At 49.8% G+C, this 24,134-nt stretch overlaps 2 protein-coding genes across 18 annotated transcripts in view; one reads left to right on the top strand and one right to left on the bottom strand.

Moving 5' to 3' along the window:
* Acp6 (acid phosphatase 6, lysophosphatidic) overlaps nt 1-12,175 on the top strand; it is a 28,049-nt gene extending 15,874 nt beyond the window's left edge. For 3 of the 5 annotated variants that reach the window (XM_015507056.2, XM_048813883.1, XM_015507060.2), the window contains 2 exons: nt 633-798; nt 1,429-1,614. In XM_015507056.2, coding sequence (XP_015362542.1) covers nt 633-798; nt 1,429-1,566 — 304 coding nt within the window. In that variant the 3' untranslated portion in view covers nt 1,567-1,614. Of the gene's footprint in view, nt 1-632; nt 799-998; nt 1,266-1,428; nt 1,615-11,393 lie in introns of those variants that run through there. The other 2 variants (XR_007351475.1, XM_015507058.2) reach the window with 2 other exon arrangements.
* Nucleotides 12,176-12,251: 76 nt separating this feature from the next.
* Bcl9 (BCL9 transcription coactivator) overlaps nt 12,252-24,134 on the bottom strand; it is an 80,701-nt gene continuing 68,818 nt past the window's right edge. For 6 of the 13 annotated variants that reach the window (XM_048813874.1, XM_015507082.2, XM_048813876.1 and 3 more), the window contains 2 exons: nt 23,680-23,940; nt 20,191-22,516 (listed from right to left, as the gene is read on the bottom strand). In XM_048813874.1, coding sequence (XP_048669831.1) covers nt 21,399-22,516; nt 23,680-23,940 — 1,379 coding nt within the window. In that variant the 3' untranslated portion in view covers nt 20,191-21,398. Of the gene's footprint in view, nt 15,860-18,545; nt 19,372-20,190; nt 22,517-23,248; nt 23,609-23,679; nt 23,941-24,134 lie in introns of those variants that run through there. The other 7 variants (XM_048813879.1, XM_048813880.1, XM_048813877.1 and 4 more) reach the window with 7 other exon arrangements.

Below are 24,134 nucleotides of genomic sequence, written 5' to 3'. Positions count from 1 at the left end.
ACAAGATCCCCAACCCACCCCAGGAGATGACACTGGCATCAGTCAGAAGCAGGTGAAATGGCCATTGGGCGACTACGATGAGGTGCACTCGGTTCCCTGAACCTGCAGGCTTTCCCAACAAGGAGCAGAGCCTCTCACTGACTCGTCGTGTGGTGAGAGCCGGAAGACCCTCCTCCAGGCCTGGCAGGATCCCACGAGGGGTCTAGACCACACCAGCTCAATGTCTGCCTTAAGACTCACCAGGAGAACTGGTGAATGGGTGGAGGAGGCCAGGAGAGTGATCCCAGTGGGACCTCCCTGGTGACAAGGGGAGTGGACTGTGGGTTCTCCTCTCCTGTTTCAGTTCAGCTGAGCTAGATGTCACCTGGTTTCTGAGGCCAGTGTGTTCCTTACTCCAGGGAGACGGGCAGCAGTTAAAGTCCTTGGTATTTCCGTAGTCCAAACCAGAGGTATTGGCCTGCTAGATTCCGTTTGAATAGCTTCACTCCACGAACAGAGATGTGATGTCCATAAGGTCTTTAAAATGTTGGGAATGGCTCACGAGCTTCCGTAGCCACTTTTAGAGAACCTGGACCCCTAGGCCTCCCGAGTTCTGCAGTAGACCATTACAGGGAACTGTTTCCTTCTTTCAGAAAGCTATACCTCTATGCAACTCATGATGTGACCCTCATCCCTCTCTTAATGACCCTGGGGATTTTTGACCACAAGTGGCCCCCATTTGCTGTCGACCTGACCGTGGAACTCTACCAGCACCAGCAATCCAAGGAGTGGTTTGTGCAGCTCTATTACAACGGGGAGGTAAGACCTCGCAGCTGGGACTGAGTGGTGGCCGGGCTCTCCCCAGTGCCCCCGGCTGGGTCAGCACCAGGCCCCGTGGAGTCTCCATGGGTGTCTTCAGCTCTCTGCACCCCGTGGGCGACTCACAGCTGTGCCCAGGGCTAGAGCAAATCTTGGCCTGTGGTGGCTGAGTGGGACGTGGTCCTGATCCTGGTCTGCAGACTTGTTCCAGGAACAGAACCCCTCCTGCTCTTCTCCCGAGAGACTGTCGGGATGTAGCCTCCTGACGGGGGCCTCTTGAACATGCACAGCTGGGTCTTGGGAGGTAGCGGGCACTGCCAGCACCCTTGACTTGCTGACGGCCTGTCACATCGATGCTGAGAAAAGGGACCAGAGCTCTCCCAGGGATGAGACCTTTAGCTTCTCCAGCTCAGTGATGTCACTTGACTGTGTCCTCTCAGCTCAACGACCTTTCTTGAGTGGCCTTTGTCAGCGGGCTGTAGTGGTGTGTTCTGGCTGTGACTGGTATGGGGCCTTCTTGGTGTCATGTGTGTGCGTGCCGCTTGGGCCAGAGCCTCTCAGACTGCGGGGCTCCCAGAAGGCAGAGACGGGCCTGGCCCTGTGGGCTGCTGAGCCACGTCTCTTCAACAGGAGCAGGTGCCGAGAGGTTGCCCCGACAGACTCTGCCCGCTGGACCAGTTCTTGAACGCCATGTCAGCCTACACCTTAAGCCCAGAAAAATATCACGCCCTCTGCTCCCAAGCACAGGCCGTGGGAAGTGAGGAGTGACCGACCTACCCAGACCAGTTGATGTCTCAATAAAATGTCTTCATACCTCGCCTGCACTTTGTTTCCTCCCCCAGCTCGGGTAAGGCCTTTCTGAAAGAGAAAAGGGCATGATGTGGAGACCAAAGGGTTTCTCTGATTTGTGGCTTCGTTTCTAAGCATGGGCTTGTGACCCAGGCCAGACATAATGACCTGCAGAAATGGGTTGATTTGGGACCTTGGTTCTGTCCTTCTCCTTGTCCTGCTCCCCCTTCAAACTCCTGTCCTCCCACACCTCTCCTCTTCGCCACCCACCCAGGGGCCGGCCAGGAGCGCGTCCCCGCTTCCTGTCCCCCGGGTCCCTGAGTCTGTCAGGTCGGTCAGGACTACCTTCACCTCAGGGCCTCGCACGGCTCCTCCCCCTCCACCTGCAGGACCCCCCCCCCTGCCGGTGGGTGGTGTGTCTCTGTTTCCCTGGGACAGCCCCACAGTCAGGAAGACTGCCCACCCAGCCCACCTCCACGTCACGCCTGCCTGGGCCCTCCGCAGGGTCGGCCCCGGCACCCCTCCTGTAACCACCACCCTGCTCATTGTCGTTTTCTCTTCTTACCCCTTGTTCCCATTAGCTACAGGTATGCTGTGGAAACCCCGACTGGTTTTTCTCCACATCTTTGGACTCTCCGTTTTTCCTTGAACTAGCTATGATCAGACCCTTTCCCTCAGCTCTGCATGGAAACAGGCGTGTCCACCAGCATGGACCTCGGTGGATAATCCCGCAGCCCATTTTCAGTTTTCTTCTCATCGGCATTCTTGGAATGTCTTCTTCACTTGGCTTTGGTGGAAAATACCAAACTGGTTTTCCTCCAGTTTCTCAACTTCTCTATTTTTGGTGAATCTATACTTGTCTAATACCCTGAGTGTTGGGGGGGTTCCTGGATTTCTGGACTTTTTCTACCTTTTCTCCTATACTGACCCTCTGGGTGATCTCAAGTGCCTCCATAGTTTTTAAATATTGTGCTTAGGGCCTCACGAAGTTGCTGGGGCTGGCTTTGAACTGGTGGTCCTCCTGCCTCAGCCTCCCTCGCTGCCGGGATCACAGGTGTGCGCCGCCATGCCTGTGTTTCTAGGCCCTTCCCCTGAATTCCAGTCTCATTTCTGATTGTCTACTCAGCATCTGTGTTTCGATATTTAAGATATTCATATGCACCAAACTTCCCATTGCCCACAGTAAGCTCTCGGTTCTCAGCCCTTTGCAAACCTCCTGCCCCCACAGCTTCCCTCCTTGGGATGAAGTATACACTGTTCACACAGTTGCTTAGGCCGAGAGCTTTGGGGTTACCATTGAGACCTCATCATCTCGTGTCTCAGTGAGCCCTGTTACAGTTTGGACCTACAATGTCCCACAAAGGCTCCTGTGGTGAAGGCTTAGTCTTAGCTGGTGATGCTGTTAGAAGCTTCTGGAAACTCTAGGAGTTGGAGACTAGTTGCAGGAAGTAGGCCACTGGACGTGTGTTCTTGTAGGGTGTATCTTGTCCCTGCCTCGCTCTGGCCTTCCTGAGGTGGACAGCTCTGTGGTGCCGTGTGCTGCCTGCCGTGATGTTCTGCCTCACCGCAGGCTCACAGTGATGGGACCAAGGGACCATGAAGTGAAAACTCTGAAATCATGAGCCAGAATCGGTCTTTCCTCTAAGTAGTTGTCTTGGGTATTTTGTCACAGCAGCAGAAAGCTGACAAAAAGCCTCTTGTCATTTCTCTTCAAACTAGATCCAAAATTGACTACTTCTTAAGATCTCCATTGCGGTGTCTTCGTCCCACTTCCTCAGAGGTCCCCTGGTTTCTGCCCTCGTTCCCTCCCCAGCGTATTCTCCACAGGGTATTGCTGTAGAACAAAGCCCGCCGTGCCATCTTGTCAGCATTCTCACCGGCCTCCCGTGGCAAAGTGAGGCCAGCCGTCACAGGGTGCCCCCGCCTGGGATTGCCTTTGCACTCCAGCCATCCCGACCTTCTTACTGATTCTTCTGAGAAACTCTTGTTAATAGAAACTTGTAATTTACTATGGAGTATATATATTTCATAGTTATGTCTCTGTCTGCATTATGGAATGATTAGGTAAAGGTCATTGACATATCCATTACGCCATCCCCTCTTGATCTTTGTGGTGAGGACTCTGCTCCTTTGGAGGTGCAGTCTCCATGGTTTGATGCCTTTGCAAACCTAGCCCCCAGCGCGGCAGCACTGGGGAGAAAGCCTGGTGACAGGGGCTCGGCCTCAGTGCACTGTAAGAAGGCTGCACCGGAGCCCTCTCCTACTCCTCTGCTCCTTCTCGGGGGGGGGGGGCACAGCAGGGCACAGCGTGGAGGCAGAGAGCCTGGGCCCTGACCTGCTGCCGCCTCCGTCTTGGACGGTCCATCCTCTAGAACTATGGCAGAATACATTGGTTTTCTATTTCCATGACCCACAGCGTTCTGTTCTAAGAGACTGAGTCAGCAGGACATCCTTGTCACCCCATGCCGTATAACAGGTCACTGAACCTGGTTCTCCTAACGGCCCGTCTGTACATTTGGCCAGCATCTGCCCTGACCCCACCCTCCTATCCCATCCCTTCTCACCATTCCTGAGCTGGAGTGTACCAGATGGCCCCTGAGCCCAGTGAGCCATTCCCTCTTCCCACAGGTGGTTCGCCCCTCCCAGGATGCCCCAAGACACCTGGGGCCAACTCCCACTCCTCTCTGGGCTCTCAGCTGCCCGCGGTCTCAGAGGCCCCACACTGTCCCCTGTAGCGGATCTCCGTCCCTCCCCTCCCCTCCCTCTAGCCTTAGTTAGGAAGACTCCGACCCTCCCAGCTAAGTGGGTTTCTCTGCAGATCACATCCTTGCTGGAGGTTTTGAAATGTTTGCTTTCTCATATCGTCGGAGAGCCCAGCCAGGGACATGGTTGTCAGTTTTATCACCTTGTGTGTGAGCCAGATTGGGTCCTCCAAAGAGGACATTACCACCTTTAGAGGCATAGTTTTTACCTTGATGCAGAATTTCACCACCTTGTGTTATGGGCTGCATTGTGTCCTCCAAAATTTTGTGGTGATATCCTAACCCTTAATACTTCAGATGTATTAAAGAAGTAATCGGGGTAATTGAGGCCACAGGGGTGGGCCCGACTCCAACAAGAGCCTTGTCCTTATAAGAAGAGGAGATTAGGGCCCAGGCCCAGGGAAGACCATGGGAAGACCCTGGAAGGACGAGACCTCTACAGGCCGAGGCCACCTGCCCACACCTGATCTTGGACTTCCAGCGCCACCAGGAGGAAGTAAGCTTTGTTGTTCTAGCTTCCGCCCTGTCCTGCTCTGCCGTGCCCTGGGAAACTGGGCCTCACCCTGACTTTTTCCCTCAGGATATCTGGGCACTTATTGGTGTAGTTCCCTGCCCAGGGTAAGTTCCAAGAAGGCAGACTGTCTCATTCCTCGCCGGTCCCCAGCACTAGAAGAGAGCCTAACATCGGGTAGTGCCCAAACCTGTGAACACTCGAGGGACATGCCCCTGTCACTCCTCTCTCGTGCCCACCCTCCTCGTTTACTGTGGTGGTTTCCTGATGGCCATGCCCTCTCGCCTTCCACCGCCCTCCGTCTCTGGGCCTGCTCACCTCTCGGGTCTGACCGTGGAGACACGTCATCTTTGCCTTGTTCAGTCCTGCTTAACTCCAGGCCTCCTGTGTTTCCGTCTCGTCTGTCAATGTAAGTCTGCAGCCTGTTACGGGATGGTACAAAGTAGACCTCAGCCCAGCTGCCCCCAGCACCAGGAAGACTCCGTTCGCCTGCACACTTCCCCGTCCACCACCAGGGGGAGGCCTGGGGCAGAGGAGTCACCAAGGCTTCTCGGGGTCGAGTTCTGATCTGAGTCTGTTTTTCTCTGTGACCCTGTTTCCTGTCATGTGAAATGGGGGCAGTTATATGTGATGACTAGGTGCTTGTGAGGGTTCACTTTAAACACTCGGGGCCTTCAGGTGTTCTTTCTTTCCCTTTTTCTACTCCTCTCTCTTCTGATTGGTCTTCACTGTGAGTCTTCCTCAACGGAAGGAAGCCTTTAGGGTGCCCTCTTCAGGTGGCCTTCTTTCTGCTGCCCTCCTGGGCAGAGTGCCTGTGTGTCCAGGGATTGCAGTGGGAACGCGACTCCCTCACCAGTTGTGTGGCTGGGGGCCAGTCACTTACACTGTGAGCCTGCTTTCCCAATCACAGAGCAGGAGCTCGCGTTTGCGCTGAGGAAGGAAGGGGAAAGACGGGAGTGAACGCCTGACCAGCCCCGGGTCTTGACTGCCTTCTCCATGGAGTCTTCAGAGTGCTGCTGAGGTTAAGAGAATTTCTAGGAAGGGCTTCCTTGCACAGAGGAGAGTGGTCACCCCGTTCCCCTCATAGCTGGGCTGGCTTGGGTAGGAGCGATCGAGTGAGATTCATCTCACAGATGTTTCTGAGGGTCTCACGGCTTAATTTACAGACTTCTGGCTCCAGCAGTCAGTGGAATGAAATGGCGGTCACTAGACAAGATCAGCCACTGCCATGAGTGATTCCCCTTTAACAGTTTCTCCTGGACAGTTAAAAAGGGACCCACCTGGAGAGCGGGGAGGAGAGACTTCCCATTGCATCCCGCCCCATCCCCAGTCCCCAGGGCAGGGGACCAGGCAGCTGACCTGCTTGTGTTCATGGCAAGAAGCTCAGGTGTTTGTAAGTTATCTGGCCCCCTCTTCTCCTCAGCTGGAAGCTTCCAGAACAGGGCCCTCTGCCTGCAGAAGAGGCTCGGTTTGCTCCGGGCTAGGGAAGTACCATTTTCGGCCTTGGGACCGCAGCTGTGCGTCCTGAAGTGCTGGGCAGAGGGTGAGGTTCCGGGCTGCTGGGAATCCCTCTGGGAGCCAGCGGTGTGCTGCCCTCTAGTGGCCAAGGGGCTTGAGGCTCTGGCCCTCCCAGTCCACCTGCCGGCCTCTAGCAACCTGGGATGTCTAACGCTGTCTGCAGAGAAGACAAACACTTCCCCAGTAAGGGAAAAGGTTCTGCGTACCTGGCCTGTGGAATCCACCTGAAGAAAGAGGTGGGAGGGGCCTCAGCACGATTTCTGAAGCCAAGGTCCAAACGAAGGTCTGAGAACCCAGGAAGCGTTAAGTCGTGAGTTCTGAGGTCAAGTCCTATCTCATATGCACTATTTGTTATTTGTGTGACTTTAGGTAAGTCTATTAATCTCTGATAATAAGTCTGCATAGAGCTAGAGCATAGCTCAATGGTAGAGCATGTGCTTAGCATCCCAAAAATAAAAACAACCAATCGATCCATCAGTCTGCCCATCTGCATTTTTAAGTAGGACTCCAGCATCCCATGCCGCCATGGCTTTTGCAGGTGTGTGAAGCACTTCCTGAGACACAAAGGGTCATATCACGGGAGGCACTGTTCATGCTATGGCCAGAAAGAGCCTCTTCTGGGCTCCTCCCAAGTGTCCCTCAGGCAGCTGTGGGTAGCCAGCGCCATCCGGGATGGGTTGCACTTGGTGATAAGACTTGGTGACAGGACCTTTGAGGTTTGTAGGGTTGCTGAAGCCACACAAGGTGGTAGAGGAAGCATCTCCTTTGCTTGGAATTGAGAGCCATGTACTGAATTCCAGATCTGCCACTTCCCTGGGCCCTCCGACCTCAGGCCATTCCTGTGTGTTGAGGGCGAAGATGCTGTCGGCCGGGGTGGGGCCGGGTGGGGTGGGGTGGGGTGAGGCGGACCACTGGGAACTCGTCTGGAACACGCTGTCTGCTCAAACACAGATCTCAAATCTGCATCTTGAATCTGGGGCTTACAGAATTCAGCAGCTACGAATGCCCGGAAGCTTGAGTTATTCCTCGTGGTGCAGAGATTTTTAGAGAAGGCAGGTCTGTGCTTTGAAAGTCGAGGTACAGCCCAGGTAAACCAGCAAAGGAAGTGGGCGTGAGGTCAGGGCCAGTGGAGTGGAGCTGTTGGTACTGGTAGGAACGAGGCGGGATTTCACAGAGGCAGGAGAGATCAGGACTCCAAGGTAAGGGAGAGATGTAGGGAATGGCCTGCTCTGAATCACTGCAAAGGACAGTATTCATCAGAGACTGATCTGGAAGGAAATAGAGTGTGAAATAGCAGCAAGGCTCTCCACTCTGGGCACCGCACCGTGGCTTAGAAACCCGGGCAGTGCTTCAGAGGTTTGCCCAGGCCCGGCCTGGGGGCATCTCCGGAAAGCAGCCAGGGGATGCCCAGAGACACAAGTGCTGAGCTCGGGGACTGATTGAGTGTGTAACTAAGGGGAGGGCTGGGTAACCCTCGGGTAAGTGGAACTCGATGGGGTCAAACCAGCAGGGCTTCTGGGAGAGGAGAGCAGCCCCTGGAGCTGTTAGCAGCCCAAGCCCGATACGCGACGGTAGGCACAGCTTACCTGGGCCTTGGGAGGAGAGTCCAAAGGCTGAGGGAGCGGTGGCCCCTGGGTCAGAGTGCCCACAATGCCCAGCGCTTCAGTTCTCAGGAGAGGTTATATCACGGAGCAACGGACACCGAGAACCAGACAGACTGACTTGGCCAAGATCACATGGCGGGATGGAGACTTAATGGAGTTCTGGTCCTGGTTGGGCAGCAAGTGTGTGTCACACTGACGGAAGCACTGGAAGTGGACAGCTTGGTGGGTAAGGGGCAGGTGTCCTTCGTTCACATGTGGGGAGCGGGCAGCCTTCACGGCATCGTCTTTGCAGCATATTGTAAACAAGATGGGTATGTGCGAGCCGGTGCCGAAGCAGTTAGGCCGTTCATGACTGTTGAACATCCCACTGAAACCCCAGTGTGTGAATCCCGTGTGGTAGGCCCTGCCGGCCCCTGACCCCATCCCCACCATACTCCCTTTCGCTCTCCCCCAAGATCTTGACAAGGTGACTCTTTCTAGTCATTCAGATCTCAACTTAAAAATCACTCTCTCACCTGGGAATATCTTCTTGTGTGTGTTTAATTGAGTGGTCATTTTTACACAGATGCAGTAGAAGCCCAGATTGACACAGACTCTGGAGGAAGAGTACCTCGGCTACTGTTCCATCCATTAGGCTCCATGTGACCTTGAGCAAGGGACTTCTCTGTGCTTCACTACACTTTAACTATAAGAGGGAATAATAATAGCAATTACCCCTTAAGGTTCTGTGAGGAATAAGCATAAAACATTTAAAACAATGCCTATCATCTAGGAAATGTTGATAAATGTCAGCTATTATCTGTTTGTTTATTTATTTATTGCAGTGCTGGGGATTGAACCCAGGGTCTTGGGGCAAGCACTCTGCCGCTGAGTCCCAGTCCCAGTCCAGCTAGTCTTATCTTTAAAATGTCTCATGATCATCTGTCTCCCCCTCTGTGGTGACCAGCCGTTTGTGCACTGCAGCCTGGTCTGTGCTTTGCTGCAAGCTGTGAACACATGGTCTGCTGTAGGGAGACCATAACCTGACACAGAGTAGACATTCAGGACATATCTGTTGAATTAATTTGAGAAATTAAAATAAATGGTGGTTTGTTGTTCTTCAGGAAGGTGTTTCATGGTGATTGATAGACTGCTGCCATTTCTTCTCAGTGATTTGCTTAAAAATATAACTGAGGACAGACTGGTCACATTTACTGAGCACATAAAACCGGGAGGAGGATCTTACTGGATGACCAACTGCCTACCCGAATGAATGAATGAATGAATGAATGAATGAATGAATAGATGAAACACATATTAAGTATGTTCTACTGATTTTTTGGGGTCCTATCACGGATTTAGAAGGTGAAACTTAACAGAGATAAATTCAGGGTGCTAATCTTGGGTCCTCAAAATCAATTGCCCACAGTTGGATAGAGGTTTTCCCGAGCAGTTTGTTCAGTGTGGATCAATAGAATGATGTTTTCCTCAAAACTCTAAATGGATGCTGGCTGTCCTGGTACCTGGAATGAAGGACGGGATCATTCTGGTCCGCCCTGCACAGCTTAGAGCACACCCAGAGAACTGTGCTCAGACCTGGGAGCCAGACTTGGTAGCAGAGCTCCACAGACTCATGAGCTGGAGAAGGACATCAAGAGGCAGGGCTCAAAGAGGCTGAAGGCGTGTCACAAATCCCAGACCCTTGACTTCTGTAGGCCCCAGGACCATCCGCAGACCAGAACGTTATCAGTTACAGGACATGAAGACTGGAGATCAACGCAAGGACGACCTTTGAAATAACCAGAGCTGGGTGTGGATGTCCTCTTGTCACTGGAGAGTCATGAGCTGACACTGGCATTTAGCCAAAGCCCCGTGAGGGTCTCATCCGAGACAGTCTCTGCCTACCCCGACTGTGGTTCTAGGTCCACTGCGTCCTTTGATCCCTCTGGTCAGTTTCAGTCAGAGGCAGGCCTCATTTTGCTCTTCATGTGGTCAGGGGCGAAGTCTGGTTCTCTAATTTGATGATTCTGAACTTAGAGGACTGGTGGCCTTGGTGTAACCCTAGGTGGCCCTGGTGTGACCTCATTAAAAAGATTGCTCTATCCCCATCTGGGCTGGCCTGGCTTTGGGACTCCGGGGAGTCAGCGGCCTCCACCATCCAGCTTGGGATTTCCCTCTGACAATCCCTGAAGGTTCTCTGGGCGACCTTTCAATGCCCAGGAAGCAGCACTGCTGAGGGCTCTCCGGGTCTCCTTCTGGAAGAGGAGACAGGGTTGTAGGCTCCAGCTGGGACTCCTGGCTGGCCAGCCGCGGGCCTTGTGAGTTCTGGAAGTGACTCACAGAGCAGCCTTCTCTGCACCTGCAGAACGCACTGCACGGGTCACATGATACCGGTTTCTCAACACATCGGGGGCACCCAGCCTGAAGCTCAGAGAGTTCCCAGCGGACCCCCAGAGAGGCAGAGGCAGAGGCAGGACTGAGACCCCTCCTGGGCCTTGGGACCCCTGGGCCTTCTCCCCACGTCTCCACTCCTTCCTGGGGAAGGGCTCTCCCCCAGTCTGCCCCTCACCACGGTGGCTGCTGCTCCTGGCACTCTGTGGTCTCCTTCCCCAAGCCCACTCCACCTGTGCTCTGAGTCCTTGCCTCTGCTTGTGACTTCCTCCTGTTCAATCTTTCCCTCCAGGGTTCCTCCCATTTTAAAATGGTATCATTGGCTTCCAACTCTGCTTGGGTCTGCTCTCTCCCTAAGGGCCCTGCTTGTTCTCCTGCCTGGTGCTGCTAACTGTACAAGCTTCTCTCTCCCGTTTCTCCCCGAAGCCTTCCCCGCACACTGGCCTTTCTGGGTCTGCTCCTTACCCACTCTGGACTCTGGTCTCAGGAGCCACGCTGCTGCCCGGCTGTGCCTGGTCCCTCCCCAGCCTCTGGCCCTGGGGCCCTCCTGCTTCACTCAGGCCACTCCCCTGCCCCTGAGGATTTATGTGACTCTCTGCTTTTGTAGCTACTTCAGTGGCTGATTCTTTTTTATCAGGAAAACCATTTCCTCGTCAATTATATGGGAGAGGAGGGCAGATCATTTAGAGATTTCCTTCCTGTCTGTGACTTTCCGTTTCTTTGCTGGAACTTCTCCCCTTGGGATGTGCGGACCCCTCCTGGCTGACTCCTGGAGCCCCTGGCAGGGAGCGCTCAGAGCTCTCAGCCTACTGCCACCCTCACACAGGGCCACGTCCTCATCTTACCACCACCTCCTCAACCTGGAGGTGGGCAGAGAGGGGAGGCCCAGGACTTTATTATAGTAATGGAGTAAAACAGTCCATAGGCGGTACGTGGGGGCGGGGGAGACTTACTAGAGAAGAACAAGCAAGGCTGGCTGGTTCCAGGTCCCTTCGCTTTCCTAAAACTCTGTCCTGACCAGAGACCCTGTCTTCACCACAGATGGCTGGCAGACCTCGTGGGAGCCACTGTGCCGGGTTGCTTCTGAGTTCAGATCTTCAGATCTGGTGACCAATCCCCGAGGCAGATAAAGAAGCTGTAAAGGTAACTGCAGACATCATCTAGGAGAAATTCAAATACTCTGATTCCCAGACTCGGAGAACCAAAGTACTCTGTTTTTAAATCCACCGTGGACTCCAGAATCTGAAGACGGGGAAGACCCCCAGAAGAGTCTAGAGGAGACTTGTAAAGAGAAGTCTCTGAGCAGTGATCCTCATCCGGAATCAGTACCTGGCTGATGGGTTTCCATGTTCCTTTGGGCTGATAGACCAACAGGAGAAGGATTCCAGGGAATTTGATGAGATCTTTCAGTTAGGCCACGCTGGCCGGCCTGACCTGCGAGCAGCTTCCGTTTCTTCTTCTGTGCTGTGCCCGTGCCTGTAATCACTTATTCCACGTCCAACTTCTTCACGAGACTCTGAACTTGGTGAGAGAGGGGTAGAACGATCCCTGGCTGGTTTACTGTGTCTGAAGCGCCTACCCTTGTAGGTACCGATTAAAATAATAAATACAAGAACTAATTACCCAATGGGTAAATGGATAATGTGAACTGGAAAATAGACTTACAAGTGATTACACAAGTTTATTTAAATTTTTAATAAATTACCAAATTGATGTCAATATAAAGATTAGTCCTAACTTATAAAAGTCAGGGGAAAAGCTCCATGATATTGGATTTGGCAATGATTTCTTGGTATAACACAAAAAAGACAGGAAAGAGAATGCACTTCATCAAAATAAAAATTAAATGAATTTTAGTGCACCAAAGGACACAATCAAAAAAAGAGAAAAGGCAGGCCATGAATGTGAGACAATTTTTTCAGATTACATGTCTGATAAGGGATTGATATTCAGAATATATAAAGAACTCCTACAATCCAACAATAACAAAAATTTATCTCAATCAAAAAATGGGCAAAGGACTTTAACAGATATTTCTCCAGTGAAGACATAAAGGTGGCAAGTAAATATATGGAGAAGATACTCAACATCATTATTTATCAGGGAAATTCAAACCAAAATCACAATGAGAGACTACTTCATGCCCTTGGAATAAAAGCTTTCATTAGGACTTTGCTTAAAACAAAACAAGTAACACCCTCTCCCTTCAAAAAAAAAAAAAAAAAAAAACCCACAAAAATAACCAGTATTAATAAGAATGTTGACAGATAAGAATCCTAGTCCATTCCCGGGAGCAAAGTAAAATGGTACAGCCACTATGGAAAACAGTGTGCAATTTCTTAACAAAATTAGACATAATAAAGTTCCCATATAACCTAGTACTTCTGGGTATATACCCCAAAGAAGTAAAAGAGGGACTCGGATATTTGTGTACCCACAACGTCATTCATGGGCGTCAAATGAAGAAATTAACATAAACACCATGTCAATGATGAATGGATAAACAAAATACGATACATACATATAATGAAGTATTATTTAGCCTTAAAATGGGAACACATCTGCCATGTGGATGAACTTAAAAACATTATAAGTGAATCAATCAGACACAAAAGGACAAGTAGTGTATGATTTCACTCAGATTCATAGGGTCAGATGGTAGGAAGGTGGTGTCCAGGTCTGGGGAGGAAAGAGAGGGAGGTTGTTAAATGTGTACGGAATTCCCGGTTTGCCTTATGGAAAAGTTCCGGAGATGGATGGTAGTGACCGTCGTGTAACAATGTGAGTGTACTAATGCCACAGCATCTTCATGTGCACTTTGAAATGGTTAAAATAATCAATTTTATGCTAGGTGTTTTTTTTTTTTTTTACAACAACAACAATAATGATGATGATGATGATGATATAATAATAATAATAAAAAAGAATGAGAAAAGGTACCTCTATAAAGCTTCACAATTAGAACTTTAGGACTTTATTCTGGGCTCTTTCATCACGTGGATGAAAATCATAACAGCTTTGCTTTTTATAAAAAAATAGAATCAATATAAAGAATGTTAGAAGAAGTTTCTAAGGAATAGCAGATCAAAATAAATATTGAAATAAAATAGGAATAACTGTAATTCTGAATACAGGCTTAAAAAAGCCAAAGAAAATATAAGATTGGGAGTAAAAATAGTTTTATAATAAAAAGATCTTGGGGTTTTCTTTTCCTAAAATTTCAATGCAACCATATAGCAGAAGGAAAAAAAAAAAAGGTAAACTTTCGGTATCAGTAAAACTGTGTTTGGATAAAAGGACATGATAGTCTCACTGTGTGAGATCAGAGAGATGAGACCAGGCACCAAGTATCCTCTGCTGCTCCTTTAAAGTAGGTCTAGCTGTGACAAAATAAGACCAAACTATGAGGGAGCCTGGGAACTCAGATGGGATCTCACGGGTCGTGACGGTGGACTGGGGCGTTGGCCTGGCGGACAGACAACTAGGAGGGACATGCTGACCATGGCCAGCTATCTGAAAGGCTGACATGTGAATAAGGACTCCCTTATTTTGTGTGTACATCTAAGGGCAGAATCAATACCGATGTCCAAGGCAAAAGTCCCAAGAAGCCCGATTCATTAGTGGCAGAATTTTCTGAATGTTAGAGCTGATGACCCTCGTCAGAGTGGCCTCCCTTCCTGGGTGGCTCAAATGGACACCCTGTAGAGCAGTGGGTTGGTTCTCCCCAACACCATGACTCTTCCTTCCAGTTTCACTCTCAGAATCTGGCACCATGCCTGGCTCCTGCATCTTCCCCCCAAGGTCCCTCCGTGTATAAAAGGGAGAGCTTGGTACATTGGAGATACTGAAATCAAAGTGGTTTGGCTGGAGCATAGCAAGGTGCCTTGGGCCTGGGAGGCACGTTAGAGGTCTTGGATTTCATACATTGGGAACGCATTACAGGGCTCTAAGGAAGAAAGCGGCCTACATGATTTGTAGTCTTTGAGGTTTCTCTGTGTACCATGTGGAGAGTAGATAGAACACAGCAGGAGTGAAGGTAGATTAAGAAATGGGGGCTGGGGCCGGGCTCAGTGGTGGAGCACTTGCCTGGCATGCATGAGGCACTGGGTTCCATCCTCCACATATGAATAAATGAGTAAAATAAAGGTCGATCGACATCTAAAAAAATATTAAAAACAAAAAAGAAATGAACATCATAGAACTGGTAAAAGATGGTAACTTGAACAAGTGATGGAGGAATGTGGGTGGATTTAGATATGTTCTGGAAAAGGTCATGAAAGCATTGTCGAAGGCTTTATTTGAGGAATAGAGAATCAAGAATGAGTCCCAGTGTCTGAGACTGAACTAGGTGGACTGGAGGTTGGGAATGGAGATCAGATCTGGGGAAACTGAGCAGTTCAGTTTAAGACACTATAAGTTTGAGGTGTCTGTTTGTCACCCCAGAGGCAGCATCAAGGTGCCAGTTGACCAAATCTAGACTCATATAAATCAGCTGAGAGGAAGACAGAAATTCTGGAGTTGTCAGCATCCAGATGATGCTTACCGATTGTGACTGGCTGGTGTTGGCTGCTCAGTCCCCAGCCTCAGGAATGTTCCTCTGCTGATGGGGGAAGACGTAGGAAGAGGGGAGGGCAGTGGTGCAGAAAGGGAGTCACAGGTAGGATTGCTTTCTTACCATGTCCAAGACAGCCATCACTTCACTATGGAACGTGAACACAGAACGTGGTAACGCTGAGCAGGGAATCTAGTCTTGTCGTCCCTCTGTGCATCTCTTCAGCTGGACAGAGGTTCCCACAGCAGCTGTCGTATCCACTGAGCCTAGCACCGCGCAGCGTGTAAGGTAGATGCTCAGTGCTTTTGTTTAAGTGATGGCGATACTGTCTTATAAAGGTCTGTGCTAACATCAGGGATCCTGCTACACTAGGCTAACAGCTGGATAATTTCTTTCTTGGACCAGGTGACATCTGGCTCATCCTTCGGGTGGATTTGATCTTTGTATTTCCTTGTTGGTATTATCAAGCATTTAAATAATCATGATTGTATTTTAAAGGCCTCGCAGGCACCAAGTATGGTCAGAATAAAGAGAAAAATAAATTAATTGCAGTGGGTTGACATTTCAAAACTGTCATTTAATTATTTTCACATTTTACTCAATTAAATGTTCATATATACTTGTATAAATAAATCTGTGTGGGTATGAAACTTTTTAATAGCTCAACTACTGACAAGTGTTATAGAGGACTTTACCAAAGACTAGGAGACTTTGTAATTTGGAGAACAAAATAAATCACAGCAATCCTCCATCCCCTGTAACCAAATACATTTTGACTGAATGTAATGGTGATGACCCTGTCCTAGAAGGTGCCGGGCCCAGCCCCCATTACACTTGACACTGAGAACTGAGCAGCCGAACCAGAGCCGGTGAAGCACATTCTCAGGTCACAGACGGACTCCTGGGGACAGGCTCAGTCTTCAGGAGAGGTCCTCACAGGGTGGCTGTGGAGTCCCTAAAAGGGAAGTGAGGAAATGAAAGCCCTGGGAGCTGGGTGAAGATCAGAAACAGACACAGGCTCCCAGAAGGCCTTACACAAAGGCCTTTCTATGGTAAACAAATAAATAAGACCTTAGAACTGAAGCTCACCCTTACCATGGATTAGCTGGATGCCAGACACCACCGGGACTTGTGAGCCATTCTGCCTTCTACCCTGCTCTGGCCACTGGAGCGGAAGATGGCAGCCTGCACACAGCTGCGCTCTGGGGCTGCTTCCCAGGTTAAAATAAATAAATAGATTCTAGGACTTCACCTCTGGCCAGGTATGAGGATTCAAGCCCCCCAGGAGCACACAGGAACACGCAGGTCAGCCAGCCCAGCTGCCTGCCACCTGTGGCTCCAAGCAAAGACTGACTTTCCTATGACTGGGTTTCTTGAACCAGTTCTTTGGAATCCTCGGGTCCCTCAGATCGCTTGGACTCTGAGTGGGCTATTTTGCAAGGGAAGCCTGAGTTCTTTTGCATTTGGTGAAATAAATGCATTCATCATTTGATTTTGTGTGAGGAAGCGTGTGTGAGACAACCCCTGTGAAGGTTCTCTTTGCCGTCTTTCTGTGATCGCAGGCCCACTCCCCTTCCTCCTCTAGCAGGGCTGGTTGCCAAGTGCAATTAAGCACTGAGCCAGGAGATGACACTGGAGTGTAGTCACCTACAGGTCACCTACAGAACACAGATTCATACCCAGATAAGAAGCCAGGTTAAACAAGAGAGGGAGGGAGAGGGGGAGGGGGAGACAAAGTTTATTATAATCCTCATAACATACTTTCCTTTAAACATTATTTTTTAACTCCCTCCATGAAATGTTTGGCCATAAAATGGTTTTTGTGCTTTTTAGACTATTTGCTTTACATGTGTTATTAAAAATTTAACCGCCAAATTAAGATTATATGATTTTTCTTAAATGTAAGAGTTTCTGACTTCCAAAAAAATTACAGATCTGAGCGAGAGAAAAGAAAGTGGCATTAAGATTCAAATTTTCTAAACAGTATGGGAAATGTGATGCAATTTGATGTTCTTTCTTTTTTCTTTTTTTAAAGCAAAAGGGATGAGTCTTGAGTTTAAGGATTTTGTAAAATAAGCAAGTTTTACTAGTGATCTTCCTGTGGTTCCCTCCCCCAGCCCCCAGCTGCCTTCCACACATTCCAGTTTGTAAATTTTATGAAAAATAATCTGATTGAGCTGGGGCTGCAGCTCAGTGGTAGAGCGCATGCCTAGCATGTGCAAGGCCCTGGGTTAGATCCTCAGTACCACATAAAAATAAATAAAATAAAGGTGTTGTGTCCAACTACAAAAAAAAAAAAAAAAAATCTGATCACTTCATTCCCTTGCTTAAAACTGATTTACAAATTTTGTGGTTCAGGGCTCAAACTCAGGGCCTCACACATGCTAAGCCCGACCGCTACCACTAAGTGACACCCTAAGCCTTCTTGCTCAGAACCTTGAAGTGGGCCGCTCCAGGGTTTCATGACCGCCCCTTCCTCTGCCCCCTTAAAGAGACCTCCCTGCTGTTTCCCTTTCCCTCACCAACAGGAAACTCCCTCCTTCAAGAGTCACACAGCATCCCCTGGGCCTGAGGCTCTATGGAGACGGCCTGTTGGCCTGCTGGACCAGGGTCAGCACTGTCACACCAGTGGGGACCTGTCTGTGTTAGTGGTTGATCAAACATCGACTGTTTCATCCCAGCCTGAGCCCAGTTCTTACATACAGTGGCTCCTCTACCAGTTTTGTTGAATACATGTGTCCTTGGATTAAAGACGACTTCCTTCTCCTTTCACTACTTTGAAAGTACTCAGAGAAAGAAAAGGAAACGACAAAGGGGTACACAGTTTAATTGGAACACGACTATCTAGCTGGGGTGCTCCCAGCTGCTGGTTAAGCAGAAAGTAAGAATGAATGCAGTGCCAGGCACGTGGTGGCCACCTGTGACCCCAGCTACCTAGGAGACTGAGGCAGGAGATGCACAAGTTTGAGGCTAGCTTTAGCAACTTAGCAAGACCCCATCTCAAAATAAAAGGGCTGGAGCCGCTGGTCAGTAGTAGAGTGCTCTTGGTCCAATCCCAGTATCAAAAACTGGAAATATGTGGCACAACATCAAGAAGTTAAGAATTCCCCACAGTGACAGCAGATCATACAGCCAGTTGGGGTCTAACAGCCCCGTGATGCAGCTGAACAGCAGTCACAATATTGAGAAGTTGTGGGAGAGCAGGACAACTGGGAAAGAGGTTGGGTCAATTTTTTGAAGAACGCCTTAAATTTTATTGGGGGTAGAGGATGTAGCTTTGGGACAGAGAGCTTGCCTAGCAAGTGTGAGGCCTTGGATCTGACCCCCAGCACCACAAAATGAATGAGTTTTATTTTCTCATGCCACACCCTTCATAAGATCACTACAGGATGTTTGTGTTCATTCACAACTGCAGAACCACTTTATTCCAGATTGTGTCAGTGGAAGTGCCACATATTCCTTGTCAGCTCTTAAGAGATAACGCCATGACCCGTGAAGCAGCAGGCCATGACTGACTGCATTTCCTCCATCCAATCCCAACTCAGGGAGAGCGGGTAAGGGAAGACTGGCTGGGCCTTCACAGGATTGTGTATGGATGAGACACTTTTACCACTTATTGATTTTTTTGTTAAAAAAAAAAAAAAAAAAAAAACTTGCATCATTAGTTCCCTATGCAATCGCATGAAGTCTCTCAAAATTTGATTTTATTTCATAAGACGTAGAAAAAGTTGTAATAGCTCCAAATAGACTTGGCTTATCAGACACAACATGATGAAATGGTGGCATATGTTGATAGAGTAAATAAATGAAAGATTTGTGACGTGTTTAAAAACCTCAACTAGTTGGAACTGGGAAAGTTGATTTGTACTGCAGCAATTCTCCAGAAGGGGGCAGCAGTCCCTGAGCCAACTGTAACTGCCTCCTCAGAGGCCGCCCAACTCTTGCCTGCCCTCCAAGGTGGTACCTGCTCTGCAACCCTTTCCTGACTTGACTCCCCGCTGCCTGGCAGGAGCAAGGGGACAACACACCATCAGTGACCGTGACACTCTTCCATGGTTATGCTGCCTAAGAAACGAGCCCATGGACAAATGCCAGTCCCCAGCCTTCCTCAAGGCTCTCATCTCACGCTCCACACGCTTGGCTGTTACCCTGTTCTCTAATTCAAAGCAAGAAACCTAGTGAGATGGCTGAATTTGCAAAATGAAAACCTCTTACTATCCTAATGTCTCTAGAACATAAACAGTCACACCACCCAATACCAACAGAATAGATCTGATTGAGTTGGGTTTCTTAAACTCCTAAGCTCAATTTTCTCAAGTGCAGAAGAAATCATAACCACCTCCTTCATAGGGCCCCTCAGAAATCAGCAGGACAACACACGGAGGTGACTGGGAGAGTAGGCGCTCTGACACTTACCTCCACATGTTTGCTGTCTGGGGCTCTTGTGTGGCTCAGGCTGGAAAACTGCTGAAGGTGAGAGAAAATGGCTCTTAAACGCACTTGTCGGAAAGAGCAACATTCACAGATCAAACTCAGACCGTGAAACACCAGCAGAGCCCAATTGTACAAGTTTGTCAGCAAATGGTGCTGCACCTGCCGCTCCTTGCTTAGATTCTCTCACCTAGGAACAAACATGCACACAGACGCCCACTCATCGGGGTAAAAATCCTATGACCAAAGAAGTGCGCAGGCCAGAATACAGTCAACTGCCCAGAAACACGACACCAAGGCCCTCAGAGACCCTGAGGTGCTACAGGCACGTCCAGTGGGAAGTGGAGTGTGCAGTCTGCAGGGCCAGCAGGGGTGACAGGGAGGGGAGCCGACGGTGGGGACAGGGGTCAGGGAGGATGAACACAGAAGTCCACGGACTGAGAACCCAGGATCTGCAGGTGTAGTAACGTTTTATCTTGGCAGGAGGCAGGGACACCTCACAGCTTGTTCAAATGGCTGAACATATCTTTGCCTTCTTAATTATTTTATACCATTAAACTGTCACCAAACACTCCTAATAAAGATGATCAACCGCCCGAGAGGTCAAGGTCAGCAAGGGGACTAGGGTTGCTCTTCTGCTCATAACCAGGACTTCGGGGCTGAGACAGTACAGGATGAACTTCCTGAGTAACGATTCCTCTGTAGCAAGGAACAGGCTTCATCTGAGAAGGCACTCTTGAGACTTTCCCTGTCGCCCCAGTGACCAACTCTAACACATGGGTTCTCCGCTGCTGGGCACGTGGCAACCAGTACGCCAACACGAAACACACAGGACCCAAGTGAGCAGAAAGGCAGTTCCGTTTTGTAAGAAACAATATAGTTTATTTTTCTGACACCACAGCTCTGGCGAGTGGTTTTGTACCAAATTTAATGGAGGTCACACAGAACGTTTTACGCATGGGAGGGGAGGAAGGGGAAGGAACCACAAAATCTAAAACAAAAACAAAATCCTGGGTAGCTTTTAGCATCTGTTCCACTCCCACATTAATAAAATTCACTTGGGAATTCCTAATAAAAAGAGAACAGAAAATGAGGTGGGCAGGGGGAGTGGGCTGGGGGTGGGCAGGCCAAGGGAGAAGGCCAAGGGCCCTCCCAGGACAGAGCTCCCCTGCAGGGCCAGGAGGACACCCGGCAGGAACAGGGCTTCGCTGGAGCAGTCCCCAGCAGAACACCAGGTATTGCAGCTGCCACAGGGGAGAGGAGAGGAGGGCCCGAGGGAGGAGAACACACTTAGCTAAGACGGGAAACAGAGAAGACCTGATGGTGGGTTTGTGTACTGGGAGAGACAGACAGTGCTGACGAGCACTCGAACTGAAACAAATGTCCTAAGCTTCATTATTTTTAAAAAGAAAAATTTCCCCCCTCCCCCCACCCCTCGCTGAACTTAGTTCCTTTTTTGTGCTTTTCATTAATACTCTGCTCTGAGGTCGTAGTTTGGTTTTTCTATACACTGGAGTTGAAAGAAAATAGTCCAAAGTCTGAAGATGGATTCTCCACCTAAAGTAAACAGCCCAGCATTCCTGTTCTCCTCTTGCCCCAAAGACTAACGTCTCTGCTAAAATCCCTTTTACAATATAGTACAGTACACACAAAAAAATAAAGCCCAAATTTAAAAAACAAAAACAAAAAAAAACATAAAAGAATCCTGGGAGAAGCCAGTCCAAAGGACGTAAACATACAGAAAACGGTGCAACACGTGACCGATGGCGATTCTCAAAGCACGGCTACAGATTCCCAAAAGTAGGTGCCATCATGGGATACCCAAGTCCACAAAAATAATTTTTAAAAAATAAATCTTAAAAAAAACACACCTGTTGATTAAATGAATAATTTGTTTTCAGATAGATCCATACATTCTCAAGTTCCCCTCCCCCAAAGCAGCCCTCGGGTCTCTGTCCCCCTATTGCATGACCAACAGTCAGCACTCCTGGCGCTCCCTCCGAGTAGCTCTCAGGACCTGGAATCTCATCTCGACAAGCCTCGGCACATCCAATCTTAGCAGCTTAAAACATCATGTTTCCTGGGTTGCCAGGTCCTTGGCTGAATCCACCCATGCCCACGTCAGCAGCCATGCCCCGGGGCCTCATCTGGGGGGGGATCATGATGTTCTGTTGGGGTCCCATCATGCCCTGCATGGACATCATCATTCCCGGGGAGCCCACAGGCCCGGGGTGTGTGTACAGCCCAGCAGGCCCCCGATCCTTGCCAGGAATCATGCCCACGGCAGCAGCTGGATTGCTCATCAGGGTGGGCTGGCCGGGCATTGTAGATGGTGCTGGTGACATCATCCGATGGTGAGGTCCCATCATGCCTTGCTGGAGAAAGGCTGGTGGTCTCATTGGGTTGTGGCCTGGCATGGATGGAGCCGTACCAAGAGGGATGTCCGGAGTTCCCACTGGCCCTGGACCTCCCATGCCAGGTAATGCTAGTCCCATTCTGGGGGCTTGATCACCCATCATCCCCTGCATGTGCGAAAAACCAGGTCCAGGCCCCTGGGGCTGTTTCCGGCCTGGGACTTCCCCTCGAGGGAAATACTGCAGAGTCTGGCTAGGTTTCTCAGATGGAATAATGCGGGATAGGTCAAACTCAGGAATTCCGGTGGCTCCAGGTCGGATGACCTCCTGCAGATCTGGGTCTGTAAACACCGAAGGCAGGCTGTTCCCCAAGACAGTGAAGGAGTCGGGACCCCCTGGGGCTCCGGGTTTGCAAAGTGCTGCATCTGCTGAACTTGGGGGCAGGTTGCTGGGGCGGCCAAGGGGGCCATCTCCTGGGAAACCCATCCCTCCTGGGAAATTGCCTTGTCCTCCACTGGGGCCATTGTGAGGGAACGGGACTTGCTGCGGAGGAGACTGTACTGGAGGGAAGCCCTGGGGGAAACCCATCCGTCCTTGAGGTACCATCGGAGGCTCCTGGGACCCATGCCCCATGATAGGGTTGTGTGACATCAAGCCAGGCCCCACTGGGACCCCATGAGGAGGTATGTTGGGTCCCATAGCATTCGGTGAGGGCATCTGATTGGAGTGAGAAAGTGGCTGGGTCATTCCCATTGGGCTGAGGGTTGGCATCGGAACCACGGGGTTTGGACCTGAAATTCGAGGATTCTGTGTATTAATGCCCATTCCTAGAAAAATAAAGATATCAAAGGAATCAACTCAACTAAAAGCAACTCAGAAAAACTAATAAATCAAATTAACAAAAAAAGTTATTGTGCATCTAATGTGCACAGTTCTATCATGGGAAAACAAAATCCCTGCCATCAAAAGATTATAACACACTTGGGGGGGGGCGTTTGAACCACGCATATGACATGACTGTGCAGAAGACAGCAAGGGAAAAATTCTATGTGAAAGTTCTAAGTTAATATGCAAACAGTGTTGTCTTCTTCACTGGAGACAATTTAACACAGGAAGAAAATAATTTGCCTGAACGACTGAAGTACGGCCCTTTTTGGAGACACAGGATTATTGGTTCCACAAGTCCAGTGGTCAGGAATAATAGCAAAAAACCCAAACGAGTCTTTTTTTTCCATCTGACACCTGGCATTATTTTATGTTGCCTTCCCAAGAGACCATTTAACTCCAGGTTACAAGACACGTCAAGGCAATGACAGCGATGACGTTTAATGGAAAAGGGGAAGTGTCCTGTCTGCCAGTCTCTGGGATGTCTAAACTTCTGGCCTCCCTCTGGACCGTCACTGAGGGCGGCAGGGAGGGCGTCTGTGCCCGTCACCCAGCGCGGCCTAACCTGGATAACTGGGATTGCCATCACCTTCACCACTGAAGATCACGCCTTTTTTCTGAGATTGGTGGGGGCAGAGGTGGAGGTGGGTGAAGGAATGAAGGCAGACAGAGCAAACGGTGAAAGGAAGACTTTTATTATCACCCTAGTTCTAAGAAAGGACTCCTCTAGGAAACAGGGGCTTTCCACTCTCTGGAACCCTGTGGTGGCTGGTGGCTTAAGGGTGCCTTTCCAGGAAACCACGTGAGCGCTAACGACATTCCCATCAGCATGCGAGAAAGAAATGACTTCAGCATGACGGCAGGAGGACCCCAAAGGAAAAAGTCCAGAACCCGCCAGGTACACAGAGCAGGGAAGCCCTCTCACACCCTCAGATGAGCTGATGAAGAAGGCCACCCTCCTCTAGTCAGGCACCTCAACTCCACTGAGACTGACTCTGATGGCACATGGCTAACTCTTCAACGTCCACCTGTCACTAAGAAAACAATTCAGGAAGTCTCTCCCTAGTCAGCACCAGCTCCACACCCCGTCTTTCTGGCTTCTTACCTGGCATGTTGTTCATTGACGGCAGGTTGGGAGAACGGGCTGGAGGGGAGTCGTCATCAGAGCTCGCCACAGTCTTGATGGCATCATGGTACAATGGGGTCGAACTGGGCATTGCGAACTTGGACATTCGAGACATCATGATTGAGAGAGGGTTCTGGGAGAGGGTTGGCTCTGGAGGCATAGTGTAAGGTGTGCTCGAGGGAAGACTTCCAGGGATATTCACGGAGGCAGGCTGGCTGGCTGTAGGCGGTGGAGGGCCACCTAGGAGAACAAAGCAAAACAAAGATGGGCAGGGAGTCCACTGGTTCTGAGAGCTACTGGGCCCTATGATTATGAACTGGCAAGGCCAGGAAGGAGACAGATGAGCAGGACAGTGTTATTAGACCAAGGACACGAGTCATCAATCTTCTAGTCAAGCTCTCTGTGTGTGCAGAAGGAGACTGTGGCGTGATATG

Source organism: Marmota marmota, unplaced genomic scaffold (genome assembly GCF_001458135.2).
Source record: "Marmota marmota marmota unplaced genomic scaffold, marMar, whole genome shotgun sequence".
NCBI classification, from domain to species: Eukaryota; Metazoa; Chordata; class Mammalia; order Rodentia; family Sciuridae; genus Marmota; species Marmota marmota.
Note: the sequence above shows the minus strand (reverse complement) of the source record. Positions and strands in the feature narration are given on the sequence as shown.